At 36.4% G+C, this 17,558-nt stretch overlaps 1 protein-coding gene across 1 annotated transcript in view; it reads right to left on the bottom strand.

Moving 5' to 3' along the window:
• Positions 1 to 1,107: 1,107 nt before the first annotated feature.
• The window catches only part of GAD1 (glutamate decarboxylase 1), a 34,743-nt gene continuing 18,292 nt past the window's right edge, over positions 1,108 to 17,558 (bottom strand). Inside the window, exons 8-17 of the mRNA XM_037398388.1 lie at positions 17,177 to 17,292; positions 16,993 to 17,072; positions 16,734 to 16,788; positions 15,553 to 15,669; positions 15,328 to 15,392; positions 11,933 to 12,011; positions 10,160 to 10,309; positions 7,741 to 7,848; positions 6,938 to 7,027; positions 1,108 to 5,333 (exon numbers count right to left, since the gene is read on the bottom strand). Of these exons, the coding sequence (XP_037254285.1) occupies positions 5,160 to 5,333; positions 6,938 to 7,027; positions 7,741 to 7,848; positions 10,160 to 10,309; positions 11,933 to 12,011; positions 15,328 to 15,392; positions 15,553 to 15,669; positions 16,734 to 16,788; positions 16,993 to 17,072; positions 17,177 to 17,292 (1,034 nt within the window). The 3' untranslated portion in view covers positions 1,108 to 5,159. The remainder of the gene's footprint in view (positions 5,334 to 6,937; positions 7,028 to 7,740; positions 7,849 to 10,159; positions 10,310 to 11,932; positions 12,012 to 15,327; positions 15,393 to 15,552; positions 15,670 to 16,733; positions 16,789 to 16,992; positions 17,073 to 17,176; positions 17,293 to 17,558) is intronic.

The following is a 17,558-nucleotide window of genomic DNA, read 5'->3' as shown; positions in this document are numbered from 1 at the left end:
AGGAAATGGTCTTTCACTTCCAGGAGCGGGAAAGATTGATTCATGCACTCAGCAGTAATTCTCCTCTTGACTTCTGTGGTGGCAAGACTAGGCTTCCCTTGTACACCTTCACAAAATCATTCCCACAAAACATATTTACTTTACTCACAAAATAAAGCTGTCAATATCTCATTTATTTGTGTTTCAAGGAAACTTTTTTATAACCGTAAAACCCCATGCATTATAATGCTTAACTAAAAAAAAAAATGGCTGAACAAAGAAACCCAGTTCCAACTGACTCAGATAAGAACCCTCACAGATTTTCTGCTCTACAAACTTTAAATGTTTTTGCAGTCAGGCACCCCGTGCCCTGCAGTACTGATTCCACAGTATGTTGCCATATGGCCTTGAGGGCTCCTTGTCCCACCTCTGTATCATCTCTTGCCAGATGCGCGGAAGTGCTGAAACATAACACTGTTCAAAACACCTTTAGGCCTGGTCCTCTCTTGTATTTTTTTACATTACATACAGAAAAGTACTTTTTCAGTCAAGTAGGTTCTTGATTGCATAAAAATATCCTAGTTCTGATTGTGTGCAGATTTAAAGGTGCTTAATAAACAAACACTGAGACCAACCAGTGACATTGCAAACTGTGCAAAGTTAAGCATGTATTCAAGTCTTTCTGGGAGTGAGACCTGCATTACAAGAAATAAGTTTTATAAATATATCAACAGATTAAATAGCAGGGCTTTTACCACAAGGGCTTGATATTATTTTTTTTTACCTATTCCAAAGTTCCTGTTTACTTTCTTGGGTCCTCTGTATAAACTGGACACAGTTATAAACCACACAAAACACCATACAGAAAGATTTTTAGATTATCTATTTTTTAGCATTTCTACACAGCACTAATGTCTTGACAGCCCTATTCAAGCTGATCAAGGTTCAGAGCTTGCGGTTCTTCCTCAGTCTGCGTTGGTACAAGCTCACATTTAATTCACAATTAAAACTAAATAGTAGCCTTAACATTTGCCTTACTGCTTTTAATGTGAGGGATAATGTTGTATGCTTTTGTCTCATATTCTTAAGGAAACAAAAGAGCTCACAAAAATTATATGAGACAAATTAGACAGTTTTAAGATCGACTTTTATTGAAAAATTAAAACTGCATTGCATATCTCCTTTATAACTTTGACATTTCTTAAACCACAAAACAGAGATTCTGTTTAAAAAATCTCTTCATATTTGTCACTGTTCAAAAAACAGATCATTAACTAAGTCAATGATGATTTTAAAATCCTGGGTTATTCCCAAGGCCCCTGGTTCCGTCCGCCTGCCATGAATGGTATAATCTATCTTCTCTAAAAAGTACCTTTAATAATACCATCAGAATTTTTCTCATTCAAAATCAACAGCTGCTGTTGATTTTTATCCAACAATCAGACTTTTCCAAATGAATTACATCAGTTAATAAGCACTGCAGTTACATGTTCAGCTCAGGTCTTACATATCATTTATTTGATCTGAATTCACCCCCACAAAAATTACAGTGATTGTCCATGTGATTTTAAAGGCAATATTGCTATCTTAGAGTGTATTTCAAACCTCAGAAAAACGAAATCACTCACCTGGAATTGCAATGCTTTGAATTAGTCAACACTTCTGTATATCCATACTTCCTGATCTCTCACAGCCAACAGAGTATGGATTAAAAAGCAGGAAAATTCCAGGTAAGCTTTTGTCTGAGAAGCTGTAACATATTACTCACGTGAAAATTACCTACTGAGAAGAAAACACAGATGAGTTCTCTCACTGATGACTGTAAATGCTCTGTTTAAATCAGCTGACCAAGTCAGAAATTTATATGAGCCCTGTGCCTGTGGAACATGGTGCATGTCATAGGGAAACACACCAACATCTGATATTAGAATCAAAAGCTTTGCAAAAACCTAATTGTGGGTGTCATTTGTGTCAAGACACAACACTGCAGAAAGGCAAGATAAAATGCAGAGAGTAGGAAGATAAATTTAAACACCCTGTCTTTAGAGAAAACAGCTCAGTGTTAACTGTCTCAATTCTGGAACAAGCAGGAGGAGCTCCATGGTTCCCACCTAGCTGCAAACCAGCAACGGCAATAGGTCGAACCTCTGATGCTTTTGACCTTCAAAACACAAGATACTCTATTCAATGAAGAAGCAGACATTTTAGTAAGCAAAACACTGTGTATGTGCTGAAGAGATCTAGATCTATTTCCAACTACATCACAGAACTGTCCAAGGCTCGCTGTATGAACGCCAATAAGCCATATTGTATAAGTCTTTCCTATAGTTTCATGATTGGTTACATGAGGATTATTCCCTTTACCTAGCTTATATGTTTCTAGGAGAATGACACTTTAAATACAATAAATTATTATTAGAATACTGGGATGATGATCTGGATACAAGGTCCATGAGGTTAAAACATTAAGGTTAGAGGATTAAGGGTAAGTTGGGGTCTTTACTAACACTTCTGCTGAAATATCTTGTCTAGGGAGGTGAAGGAAGTCAGAAATTTCCACCCAAGAACTGGTTGAAGAGATTACAAGGACCATGGTGCTGTTTGCGTGGAAGATGTAAAAATCCTCTGGTGAAGCTAAGTCAGCAGTAATACATCTTTGCATCGATTACACTAGTTCATGTTGTTTCTCGTAAACAAGGAGGACTGAGGGAAATCTTTCAGTCTTCTGTAGCTGCCCTTTGAATAAAGTAGAACTGTTACAGAAACCAGATTCCAGGCAGAAGCCCGTAAATCAAAATGTGACACGTACTTCCTCTTCAAAACAAACTCCTTTCTGTACTCTAAAAACAGCTCTTAAGGAGAGGCCCTCTGCTGTTGATGCATAGCTGGCATCTATAAAGAACAGCATTTAGTGTTACGGAAGCTGGTGCTGAAGTCAATATCCATGCTGACTACTTCTCTATTGCAGGCCTGAGGTCATACAGCATGGATGTTTACATTAAGAAATTTAATCAGGGTAATAATTAAGGAGGATTGAGGTTTAATATCAAGAAGACATGAAACCAACTACAGTGTCTTAAGGAAAATAACCTAATGAAAGAAATACTGTACTGGTGAGATCACTGGGGGGTTTCATGGCATAATAGTAACCATGTAGGTAATCTTTTGAAAGTTGTACTCATAAATTTAAATGACAGTGACAAATTCATAATAATTTTTAGATTCCACTCAATTTCAAGAATGTTTTACAGAAGGTTATGGAAGAGGGATAAGCAGTAGTCCTATGAAAAGCTAGAAAGGCTATGCTATATGATACGGCATTTACCATGACAGCTTCTTCCTTCTCCCTGCTCTGATGCAGCCAAAGATGTGAGACAGCATCCTCAGGAGATGACCAGTGGGACCTGCAGGGTGGAAATCTCTCCTGGCTGTAGCTGTCCTTCCACTGGGCTGAAGGGGGCCAGAGGGGCTGTGAAAACTGTATAGCATGACTGCATTTCACTGAATGTTTCTAAAATAATTTAATTTTATTGTGGATTGGGAAGGGGGGGGGGGAGAGAAAAGAAAAACAGTTAATTAGTGACTTGCATAGGAGATAGCCACAGAATCATGTATTAAAAGATTTGAAATTAACATATTCTATTTATCACTATGACAGTAACTCAGTAGACAGAAGATTACTGAATCTTCATTTTCTTCCACTAGTCTGCTTCCAGTGTGGCGTTTTCCACTTGGTAGTATGGGTTATCTAATGAGTAAAACTGAACAGGCTGCAGATGACTCTGCTGTCTATACTTTGAAAAGTCTAGCCAGTTGAAATTGTTATGACGAGCCAGCTGTATTTAAAGATTCTGAGATTACTTTTGTTTTTATTTATTTTATAAGCTCCAAACACATAGTGAATTCCATTTCACTAAAAGAATAATGCTGGTTAAAACTTCCACAGAATTTAATTAAAATGGTCGTAGAGATTAGTCCTGAAATACAACTCAAAAACAGGGGCCTTGGTTAACAACCAATATTCACTAGAAAAGCATTCAGAACACTAAACAGACAGTCTGACATTACAATAAATAAAACTGAAAATTCTAATAGATTTAAAGGATCTCATCATTTGACAGTCTATACACAATGTTAGAATTCCTTATATTCAGTAAAATTATCTGTAAGTTCTTATTTAAGGGCACTAGGATTTAAATGAAAGTGTCAACTAATATTTTTGTATTTTTTCTTTGGCTCACAAAGACACTAAAATACCATAAACATTATTTAGAACTTCAATAATATATAAATAGGATACATTACAAATGGAAGAAAATACAAGACAACTCTTCAGCATGGTAAATCTCTGCATATAAATAAGCAAATATTTCATATACCTACAATTCAACAGTTATCTTGCTGTAAAACTATTACATTTAAATCCTTTTACACAAAGTCATTTAACAATAATATACACAATCTACACAAATTAACCTCTAAAAATACAGCAATAATATACCTGTTACAATGACTCTGCTACTATTATCCCCTGATGTGACACTAAAGGAGAAATACAACTATTTTACTCGAAGGTGCTGTTAGAGATTGCTGTTTTGTATGTGAGAGAAGCACCAACAATAAGGTTTGATACAGTTATACGTTTTCTTTAGCTCCTAAGAATCTACATTTTAGAAATGTTTCTATATGTCTATTTTTACCTGGCAGAAAAATCTGTAGCACATCGTCCACATCATTAGTTGTTGAAGGAAAAGTTAATTCTCTTAAAGTGGAAAACATGCTGTGGCTTAGATCTAAGTTTATAACCACTTTATATATATATATATATGTATGTATATATATATAATTATATATATTTATTTATACTGTACATATATACTGTGCAGAATTCTTAATTTGCTATTTTAGTACTTACTAATTTCCTGCTGACTACAATAAACAAGACCAATGTAAGAGTCAATAGTATTTCAACTTCAAGATAATACATTTTCCCTCAGTAATATGATCTACCAATACATATATGTTTCAGTAGCCTATAGGTGTTTTGTTTAAGGATGTCTTAGGAGATTGGAACTTACAGAAAGATAATTTCCTTAAAACATGTTCTGCAGAACTGGGTTACAAAAATAGCCAGTGCTGGAAAAGAGTGAATTAGAGAAATAAATCATTCAACAACTGTACTACAGCTCCTGCCCCAATCTCTCTATTTCCTCAATGAGGAAGTCAATGTCAGATTTAGTTGCTGCTGGGTTTGAGATGACCATTCGGAAGAAGTTGACTTTATCGCCCTGAGGCTGATATCCAACCATGGTAGTACCTGACTCCATCATCAGTGCTTTGATTTTCGGTGCCACCTTTATAATTTAAAAAAAAAAAGAGAAAAGAGAGAGGGAGAGAAGAGTAATTTAAAAAGTCAATCCTTTCCTCATATGTCACAACATTTATTAATTTGGAAAAAATAAATTGATAGATCAGAAAGACACTAGTTTTTATTAAAAGATCTGTAACAGAAAAAGCTTGAAAAACTAAACATCTAAGACTGGATATTTAAAGGAAAGTTGACAACAATAACATCCATCTTTTTGACTAATAGACTAATAGAATCCTAGAGTATTCACTATATAATAATTTTATATATTAAATATACATGTAATTTCTTTGTGCTGAAGATTTTTTCATGAAAAAGTGTTTTCTGTGGTTTTATGAAAGCCTTCTCCAGAAATATCTTTTTTGAGGGTATTTTCCATGAGAATATTATGTATTCTCAAAGCTGGGGGGGGGGGGGGGGGGAGCAGGGAACAATGATGGAAATTTTTCAAAAATTTGTATGTCATAAAGAATATTTTCTGTTAGCATAAGCCACGGAAACCTTCCAGTAAGTTTTGCTGTACTGTGCATTTACCACAATTGCACTTCCTCACTGAATTTACAAGGAATAATGTTCCAACAATCGAAATATTTGGTATTGACTGAACCCAGGTTTTCCATCCAGACCTTCTTCTGCTCTACTCTCTGCCAGCCAAGGTCAGATGTCTGGCTTTTTTACTGTTTGGTAGGATGCTTTATATCTCTAACATTTAACAGGGTCAAGTCAAACATTTCATCCTTCCTTACCAGTCTCACCTATCTTCCTCTTTTATTTTCTTTGGCAATTTCTTTATCTAACATGCCACTGGGTTGACCCAGGAATTTCTATTCTTTTTCCCCAGTGTGATGCAGACATAAAATCCTCTACAAAACCTCCCAAGTCTGCTCGTTCTTCTCCCTTCCCAAACATAAAAAAAATTGCAAGTCATTTTGACAACTATTAAACCATTCTTTTGTCTCCTGCACATACTTCATTCCACTTTAGTCTGCCTAAAATGCTACTACAAAATAAAAGTATTTCACTTCAGCTGCGAGTCCTAAGCGGCGGTGCCTTTATGATGCCTTCACTTCCTTCTATCATTTCTTCAAATAAATTTATCCCACAGTCCTTCAAAGGGTATTCATTTTCATTGAAATGTATTAATGCATGACCAACCAAGCATATTTAAAATCAAAATAGACCTGAGAAGGACGTACAGGTTTCCATGTCCTTTACCTGTCCCAGCATTTTCAAGTAACTGCCCTTCCGTTTCTCCCTTCTCTTGCTGATATGCTGTCCGATTCAAACAGGACCGAGGCATCTTTGTGCCTAGCTATTTTTTACAGATTGGTGACACTTCTGGGAGCACAGAAGTGCTACAAAACAAAGAATGACTGTGTTCTGTGTCTGGTTCTACAGGTGAAATGTGACTTCAGCCTCAGTATAAATAGGAGACAAAGCTGAACAAATGCCAAGGTCATAACAAGCAATTGGAAAACTGCGTCCCAGAATTTGAAACATGTCAACACCCAGATAGATTATTTTTAATAAACAGAATACTTTGAGTTGAAAGAGTAGGCTATATTTTTGCATTTAACATAAGCCACATACCCTGTGTAACTTTTCTCTTCTCTCATCACAGTCTGGCATGCCCCTGAGACTTGGCGGAATATACCAAAAACATACATTTGTATGCTCTGGCTGCAAAAAGAACCAAATACATACATCAATAAACAAAATAATACAGATCACTCACACACTGAAGGCTAGTTAGTAGCATGTTTTAGCACAGACATGAAAGACAAAACACAGTATTAACTTCCCGAGCTCTGCATGTTAAAACAAAGAAAACTGATTCCAGTACTGCAGGTTGCACCTGCTGGCTTGGATTCCCTATGCATTGTCCTATTTACAGTGTTTTAGGGTGCTAATGAAGTGCAAATGCTTTTCACCTTCATGCAGTTTCATGAGGAACTGTTTTCCAGGATCACAGCAAAGGCAACACAATTTTCCTTTTTTTACTAAGCAGAGAGATGAAGCGTATTTGTTATTCTATCAACCAAGGGCTTATGCAGTGGCACTAACAACAGAACGTACAGCAAAACCAGCAGATTCTCAGTTATGTATGTTATAACATGGAATCTCAGCATGAGTAGATCGTATTAAGGTAGTCTTTATGCCCTAAACTGAGAAGTCCTCTGCAGAAGAGCAGGAAAGATGATAAATCATTCATGGTACAAAACCACATGCTTTTGGCCAAAAAACTTCTCAGAAGCCAATAGTCATGTAGTTCTTTAGAAAATAAGACCAGTTTTGCATAGCTGGCTTGAAGAACTGTGAGAAGTGTTAAGATTGTTTTTGAAATTCCATACAGACTTTGCTCCTGCACACAAGTTAAATGAAAGAAAACTTACCTCCCCTTCAAAAACCATCTCAAATTCTTCTCTGTTTTTTATTTTAGTGTAGAGATATTCCGCCAGCTCCAGGCATTTGTTGATCTGATTTTCAAATCCTACTGTACCCTGTTTTACAAAGAAAGTAAGTATTAATTATATCGTCATTTTTCCTCCTCCAATCAAATCATCTTTCCAGATAGGCTTCACTATTAAATGCTTTTAGTCAAAAAACATTGAGCAGTATTGTTTCTTGTAATTTAAAATTAAAGTTAACTGACACTCCAAAAGTGGCTAAATGTGGCCTAACTGTAATTGCTGTTTGGTTTTGGTCTTGTTTTAAGATAATTCATTATGATGACAAGGGCTTTTGTGTTACTTTTCATAGATTATTTTTAGGTCTTTTTTTTTTACTTCTCATTTTCCAAAAATATTATGACTGTTACGTCTTGGCTGCCCAGTTCTTGCTGAAAGACTAGGAACATGGAATGAGAACTCAGCTGAAAGGGTAAGAGTTGGGAAGTAATTTATTTCCTCTGAACAGTTTGCTAGAAATTTGCATTTTAAAAAAGTCATCAAACAAAAGCCTGCAATATGTTTGCTAAAAGTCATTTCCCTACCCACTGACCATTTGTCATATCTGATTTGTTCTGAAAGATCATAATCCCAGAAAAAGTAGATGAATGCTGATAACAAATAAAATAAGCGGAAAAAATGTTGAGAGGGTTTTGGGTATTTTTTCAAGTACACTTTGTATATGAATGAAGAAGTAGAAAAGACAAGTACACTCCTAAATTATTGCATATGTGGGATAAATTCTTTGTGCTGAATAAAATGACTGAATTCACAAGAATACCTCTGGACCTAGGCTGTATATTTCTATAATGAGGACAAGAGTATGGTTACTCATGGTGACTAATGCTGAAGGAAAAATTTCTATAGCTCCTAATATTTTGTTTTCTTAACATTTTTGTAATATAATCATGCAATCTGCTAGAAACAAATTCTATCTAATACCTCAGAGAATTCAGATCCAAGAAATACGAATCTGCCTCAAGACCAAACAGAAATCTGAACTAAGTAATTTCTGGACAAATTTAAACTCCAGATATGTGGATCAAGTTAGCAATTTTAATCTATATTAATTTTTTAAAAATCACATCCACAAACAGACTACTTCTGAATTTTAAATATGACCCACATCCATTATGGTTTCCACTGTATTTTTTTAATTTATTGTGAAGTGTTCTACTTCTTTAGTGAGGTCACTTTAACAGGTGACTATAACAGCAGAGCTAGAATCAGCATGCTAGTTTTAACAGAAAGTGTTTGGCTAGTGTTTAGGAAAATGTTCAGTCCATGCTCTGATGGTGTCTGTAGTCAGCACTTGGTAATTACGACCATAAACAACACACTACACAGCTGCAAGTCACAGCCTGATTCTAATGTGTCATAAGAAGTTTCATGTTGCTGATCACAGTACCAAAATGTTTTATTTTTGAGGAACAACTGAGTCTGGACTGAAATGTGCTTAGCCTGGTAATCAAATCTGTGCTGGTTGCTGAAGTCATTCTTTTAAATGTTTTGTGTTTAAGTGTTGTGTTTCTTTTCTGAAGTACTTCTAGAAACAAATAATGACGACAAAAGTAACTGTATAACTAAAGTTCTGTCACTTTCTTCCCTCAGTCTTCAGGACTAAGGAAATCTGCACAAAAACATCTTTTATCGTCATAGGTTATTTACTATTGCCATCTAACTTTCACCCAAAGTGAAAACTGTTTCATGGTTGTACATTTTGCCATTAGGTTTGATCTCAGTTTCATAAAAATAGATCAGACTGTGGACAGGCTACCATTTTGGCAGCAGAAGAGCAAGAAGAATAGTAATAAGATGACTGCACATAAACAAATAAAAATAAAATGTGTTTTCTCAACTGTATGGACCTTCATCTTGTGAACATACAAGCCTGTATGTAAGCCCATGCTTAAATTCAACCATCCAGGCATATCACAGTAGTACCAGGGAACCATCTGTTAAATCATCAGTTGGGCAAAGCTTCTTAAGAAAAAGGCTTTGCAAACCTGATGCTCAAGGGACCCCTGTAAGTCATTGAGTCTGCTCTGCTGCTACTACAAGTAATCTGTCATAAAATACAAACGTAAGTGTATAGAAAAGACCATTTTGTTGTCCTGTCCTCACAGGTTTTACTGCAGGACTCATCTAGTGATTTACACTTTCTTCTCATTTCCAGCTGAATTTATTGATGTCTAACATTGTTCTACGATTCAAATGGCTCTTTTCTGACAATATGCAGATACCTGTGTGTTTAGTGATTGTAACTACACAAACATTTATGTTAAAAAAAAAGTGTTCCATTACATGAGACTTGTGAATTAAATAAATACATTTCTGATTTTTGAGCTGAACTTTTATTATTTACCTTTGCCTTCCACATCAACCAGAATTTGAAAATGTCCACATGTCGACCACATTGTATCGCCTTATCTCCAGTGTCATAGGATACATCATACTGCTTGTCTTGCTGGAAGAGATAGCCTGCACACATTTGATTGCAGCCTTGGAGTATACCCTGTAATGAAAAACATGTACTTACATGACTTATACGGCATGTGTGCATATGAAACACTATGCATTAATAATACATTAAACATTTATTTCAAACATACACAGAAGAATTGTTCAACGGGCCAAATTATAAAATACTGACCTTATTTTGTAAACCTGAGCTACAAAAATAGTTTCATAACCTAAGGTGGTTCTCTTAGAAGTCCCTGAGTAGTCATACAGTTTTAAACACCCCCACACCAATACCTGAAAAAACATTCTCAGTTTAATTTGGATTCTTAGTTTTTGATACTGAATTTGTCCACTTCACTTTGTAAGGCTATGTTCTTAAGACTTAGATTTTTGATGTGTTAAATTACACTAGAACAAAGCTATGGTCTCTCAGTGCAGCAGATAGATACAGAAAATGAAAGAAAAAAAGTAATTGAAGGCTTCAACTTTATATATTGCCCAGCTTTATGACACTTAACATTAGTGATAAATGCAAGCACAAATGACCTAAACTAGACATTTTTTTATTTACAAATAAATATGATCCACAGACCAACAGAAACCTATGGATTACTGGTAAACATCTCTGAAGAAAACTAAGAAGAACAAATTCCTGTATGTTACACAGAAGTCTTACACATGTGATATTTCTAAAATGGTTTGCATCTGCTTTAGAATTTATCAGTGGTTCTTCAAAGAAGCTCAAAGACACCGGTGTATCTGATAAATACAAAAACACCTGTCGAGGTTCTGATATAGTGAATAAAAATTTTTGCCCAAATCCTGCAATCGTCAGGACAATAAGCATGCATATTACTAAATAATGGCTAGTGCTTCCCTCTAGTAGACGTCAAAGTGTTTTACAAAGGGAAATAAGTCTTCAGTTTAGGGACTGGTCACTTGGAAGAGCAATGTCAGACCTGGGGCTGGAACCCACAATTCCTTCATCCCAGTTCCATGCACAGGGACCACTTCCTCAACTAATACCTTCTAGTAGCAACTGACATGCCAGAAATTAGTAGACAACAGAATTAGTCCTATCCACAGATTATATGACTTTTTTTTTAAATCATCTACAGAAAATACCTATAGCTTAAAAGAATTAAGACACAGGTCTTACTTTCACTGATGACAATAAAGAACCTAGGAGAAAGCCCTAAAAACATATATGAAGTCATAATAAAAGCAGCATGTTTTCTTTTCAACAAAACTGAGAAATTTTTAAACCACTGTGTAAGGTAAAAAATTTGGGGTTTATTTAAGCAGTTTAGGCTGTGACCAATTACTAAGACCAAGGGTATATGTTCAGTATATCATAAAAACAACGGGGCAGATGCTCAAGTGAATATGTTAGTATGGCTCTAGTGTTGTTAACAGAGTATGCAAAGATTTAACAGCTAAAGATCTGACCCATCTTGTCTACAGCTTTAACAAAAAAAGCCAAAGAAATAAAAAACCCAGAAAAGATAAAACAACTTCCTAAACACAACATAAATCCACACAATTATTCCTTCCAAAAAGAAGGAAAATTTTGAAATTAAATGGATTTTGCACTGCCCTCTTAAAAAGTAGGGCTTGATATTTACTTTTTTTTCTTTTTTTTTTTAACTGCTTAATTATTAAACATAAGGCAGACCTTTTCCCGGACAAGAATGGCAGAACATTGTAACAACACTCCCATCATCTTGTGTGGATTCCAAGTGACTGAGTTGGCTCTGCAAAAAAATTACACATTCAGATAGATCTGGAAAACAGAAACTTGACCTGAAGCAGTCACCTTTGTTTTCTGCTTTCAGCTGGAAATGTACTGAGTTTTGACCATGATGATTTCACTATAGAGATTATTACTGTCTGAAGTGTCTTCTTTCCCAGCTATACTGTCCAGGACAGGAATTTTTCACATGTTAACATTGCAATGTCAGACTTTTGATTAGTTTATATTATTACTAATACCAGCTAATTAGTGTCAGACTATGCTGGTTAGCTGATACAGCAACTTCATCCCCAGCAGACTCCATTTCTGGAAATAGCACTAACAAAACTAACAAGAACAGTTTGACAGGTTATATCAATTCAAGGTACTGATTGAGGGGGCTGTCAGAGAATTAAGGGAATAATATGAATTCCAGGAGAACAGAGTTCTTCACTGAACAGCTGCTGGAAATGTGGAAAGGAAAGGACAGAACACTGCATGCTCATTTGCTTTCTCAGTTAGAGCCACAAGAGGCCTGTTCTGTACTAGCTTGTCAAGCCCACAGACTGTTAAAAGGCTATAAAACTTACATCACAATCCTACCATTCTGTGTGTAAAGCTTAAAACTTTTTACATGTAGACACAAGTGGATGCACAAGATCACCTAATTTACTAACCAAACAGATGAGATGTTCTGTATTTTTAACATACTATCCTAGACAGTTTAATGATGATGCTAAAATAAATGTGCCAACATTGCACATCCATTGACCTCTTCACCCTAAGTAATTAATTACCAAATGTCCCCTTGATTCACTGTGTGTTCCAGAGAAGGAAAGTGTGTAATCGTTTTTCACAGACTATGCATGTGTTCTTACAATGTGGTTGAGAGAAAATTCAAAGATATTTCCTCCTCTCTCTTCTACACCCTGCTCTCAGAGGACACGACAACTGTTCCTTTGTTTCGAGCAACACAATGACTGCTTCACCCCAGCCTGAGGACCACCAGTTCCATAAAGATTCCAGGTCAGATTCCAAGCTCTGCCTGCGCTAGGTTAGACCGTAGCACCCCTCAGCCAAAAGAACAGCACAGCCTGCGCTGTACCGGGGAGCTCACCATCCCTCAAAAATCTCCTGCTTAGGCAGTGCAAACCAGCAGGTATATAGCTCACACTTAGGAGGCAAATAGCTTTTAAAAAACTCCATTAATAGTTCAGATGAAGTAGTCGAGAAACAGAAATTTATATAACAGCTCATTTCCTTCTGAGTGCGCTATGGTTTCGGTTTAGCACATTTATTTAACTGTCAGGGTTCCAATCAAAGACAATTTAAAGTCTTTTTTGCAAGGAGCATTAGGTCTATTCTAATATGAAGCCGTCACTCTCCACCTGGCAGCCCCAGCCCGCCTCAGGCTGTCCCACCGTGGCCAGCCCCAGCCCCGTCCCAGTCCCACTGGGGCCCATGACGGGCAGTTACCCAGCATGCATGGGCCCCATCCCATGTCTGAAGATCCACACAACTGATTAGAAAAAAAATAGTATCACGCTGCATGGCCTGCTGCTTCCTGTATTTGCTCAAGATTATGGTCTTAATTAGCACCTCTGCGTTGACCTCAGGTCAAAAGAGGTGTGCTACACCACTGTGACCAAACCCATGTCGCTTAAGGAAATTACATTGCTGACCTCGTATTAGACATGTTGCCATAACATGACTGACTAGCAAATTGGACTGGGCAGAGGTTGGCAATGATTCTGCTTCTTCAGAGTACTCCTGGCACACCACACACTGCTGGCCCTGCGACACGAGGGTCCACGTAGTTTTCCCACCAGTCCTTCCATACATTATTCTTTACCTTGTACTTGTTTTTCACTTACCGTATGGGATGCCCACCACTAGGAAAGTTTGTTTTCCATAAGGAAGGGCATTGCTCTCTGTTGTTTTATGCCTTTACACAGTGCCCACATTCAGCACTGTTGACTCAAGGAAGCAATTTGGTGCTAATTTGAGGTTACATGGGTAGAGCTTGTTTCAAACCTTTTTTGCTTCCCTGAAAGCTGATACCTGCAATGATGGGAAAGTTCTTATGTTTCCAGATCTTCACTTGTTTTCTGATTTTTATTGAGACAGATGGCTTTTTATGATAGAGCAGTTTCAGGGGAAATATAGAGACAAACACACCCATGGGGTTATAAACATGGCATCTTCTACAGACTGCAGCCTTGTCACTGTTGGATATGGGAACAACTGCGCCAAAGCCTGCACATAGGACTCCTCCTGAGCCTGAATTGCAAGGGCTAGGGGCAGGCTCTCACTCTCACTTTGCTGTCACTTCCAACACAAATACCTTGCCTTTTAAATTTGGTTCAGTTAATTATGTAACAAAGGCTGGCTTCTGGTCTCACTGGGCATCTTGGTAACTTGCATTATGTGCCTGGGGGCACACACGCACTCTTTTCTGCAGACTTCATTTGGGCCTCTGCAAGAGTTTTCTGCTTGTTTCATGTAATCCTGGCATGGCACCAACTCATAACACCTGTGCCCTGAGATGTGGTGAGTATCCGTGACTCTTTCTGGCCTCCCTGGAAGTTCCCTCAGTCTTCTGCCTGGCACAGTATATCTGTACTAGCTCTATGCTGTCATAGTCCTTTCCAGCCTCACAGGTACTGAAATTTGCCCCTAAAAACTGCTATTAATTCAGTCTCTGCCACATGTTCCTCTCTTTCTTGTATACACATACATGTTTGTGTGTGTGTGTATATATATAAGCAATACAAATGTAAGCAAATATTTATGTATTTATAAACTTTCATTTACAGAACACTCATTTGCAAGCAGGACATACACTCTCTATTTTCTGGAAATAACTGCAAACATCTTTCAGGAGAGAATCTCTACAAATTCCCATCACGTCATGGCTTCCCATTATACGTACTCATGCTCAAACACCTTCTCTGGATTCCTCATTTCTCACTGCTCTTCTCAAAGCCCTACATTTCAGAGATTGTCTAGCTCTCACGCTTCACACTTCAGATCTTCCTTCACCCATTCCCAGACTTATGATTCCTTCAAAGCTACGCATAGAACAATCTCCCTTCCTTTTTTGCCAGGCAATATCCTTGTCCTCCTGAAAATCTGCTGAAAACTTACCTTTCACTCAGCTGTACATCACTGTTTTCTTCTGTAGTATTGTTTCACTCTTCCTAGTGTGAACCTTTCTTGCCTGTCTTAATTTAATTTAGTGGCTAAACTCCTGAATGTAGCAAATCCATCTTTTCATAAATTTGTCAAGTGTCATGTAATATTTGATAACAATATTACAAATAAGCACTGCGTAGTACCTTTCTATTCCATTCAATTTATGACGATGCTTTCGGGACATTAAGAGCCCACCTCCCCAGGCAGCCTAGAAGAGAAAAAAAAAAGAGAAGACCCATTGTTTTGGAAAAGCCTAACATGTTGCAACTTACTCAGGATCTAGTAATAAATATTTTAATTCAAGACAAAACAAGTGTAAACAAAAATTGTCTTTTGCCTGAATAATAGCACTTCATTTAGTTACTTACATCTACATGGAGCCAGAGGTTATATTTTTCACATATATCTGCAATCTCCTGTATTGGATCAAAGGCTCCATATACTGTTGTGCCTGCAGTTGCATTTACAAAGAGAGGAATATATCCCTACAATAAAAATAAAAATATTAAATACAAAATCCAACCTCTTTCAGAAAAAAACCAAAATAAGTGAAAATAATGTTTAAAATGTTGCTATCCCATTTTCCAACCTAAAAGTGGATTTCTTCCCATGTGAAAGGTACATATAAAGAGTAAAACCTAACAAATTTTATACATGGTAGGAACAAACTCTGGTTTTACTATACTGTAACTTCACAAAACTAACTAGTCAGAAGATAATATTATTTTGTCTAATATCTTTTACTGAGAAGATTCAAACATTCTAGTGAAAGACTAGTAATAGCCAAGGAAACTTGAGACTTTTAGAGCAATATAAAGGAAAGTTAATTAAATGTGATTGCTAAGTTGTGATTTGAAAGGCTTGAAGTTGTTCCTTTTGTCTTTATCTATTAATAAACAGAACAAAGCAATCAAAAAAGTAATAAATGTGGAACTATCAGAATAAAGTGAGACAACTTTGAATTAGATTAAATAAATGTGAACGGCAATTTCATAGAGTGCCCAAATGTAAAGAAGTTAAGAAATAAAAATATAATCTCAATTGCTCCAACGTTGGTGGGTTTATACAAAATTAATCATTGCATTGATTCAAGAAATAACAATGAATGCCTCAAAAAATTAAACTTACTGGCTATGTGTGCTAAACCTGCAGCCTCACACTTGAAATCTATAGGAATTTTTAGGATTACCATAGAATTTTTTATGGTTTTGACTGAACTTCAAAGTTTGGGGCAAAAGTAGGTTTAGTTTCATGTTTTCATAATTTTTTCCATATGTTTCCAAACAGAAAGCTATCTTTTTAAAGTCATAAAATATAGATATGATTCAAGAGTTTAAAATACCTTGTTTTTAAACATCAAATGAAACCCTAGCAAGACATATAGATAATTCCCTAAACAACACATGAATGTATAATTAAGCAACTGAAAATATTATTATAACATTTATATCATTCTAATGTTCTCTTTTAATGTTAACCCTCAGCCTTCAAAGGGAGAGGTAATTTTACTAAACCAAGCATTCAAGCACTAATTTTAAGAAACACAAACCTTTTGTTTTGCTTCCAAAATTTTTGCCTCCAAATCAGCTGGTATTATCTTGCCTCTGTAATGATTGTAGAAACAGAAAAACAAAGAAAATTAAAGAGTGCATATGGAAATGCTAGCTACAGTTGAAATAATTTAATAGGATTTTCTCAACAGGCCATTAGCAACTTGACACACTGTACTGAACCAGTCCTTAAGCACAATACAACAAATTTAACAGACGAACACATTTAGTATATCAAAACCTTAGCATTCATCCTACCTTTCATTGCATTTTATCAAAATCACATTGTCTGTTCCAAATCCAAGTGCAGCTCCAGCTTTCTTTATTGAGTAGTGACTCTGCAGCAAAACATGTGCACATTTAATGGAGTGGTTGTTTAATGATGAAGCATCTTCACAACATACATCAATAAATTAAGAATTAGCACTGTTATTAAGCTCACATGTTCCGAGGTAAAGAGAACCAGTTTAGGAACTGCAGCCATGCCTTTGGTTTTGACTTCAGGGAAATACTTGTAGCGTGCAGCCATTATGCTGTACATGTTGGAGATAGCTCCTCCTGTGAACGAATAAATGAATGAATAATAAAACAGTGATAATGAGAAAAAACACATATTAGACCGAAGACATCCAAGTCTCATTTGCGTTATGCAGTGAAAGTGGCAGTGGACTATGAAAAAATAAATCTCTGAAATGCATGGTCATCTGCCCAAACAGCATAGGGATAGACCCTCTAGAAAGTCATTGCTGACAGTCAGAATTTCCTATCCGTCATCTTTTTCCATCGCTAATGTTTTGTAACACATTCCTAGAAATTTCAGCTTT

Source organism: Falco rusticolus, chromosome 8 (genome assembly GCF_015220075.1).
Source record: "Falco rusticolus isolate bFalRus1 chromosome 8, bFalRus1.pri, whole genome shotgun sequence".
NCBI lineage: Eukaryota > Metazoa > Chordata > Aves > Falconiformes > Falconidae > Falco > Falco rusticolus.
This window is presented reverse-complemented; position numbering and strand designations above follow the sequence as displayed.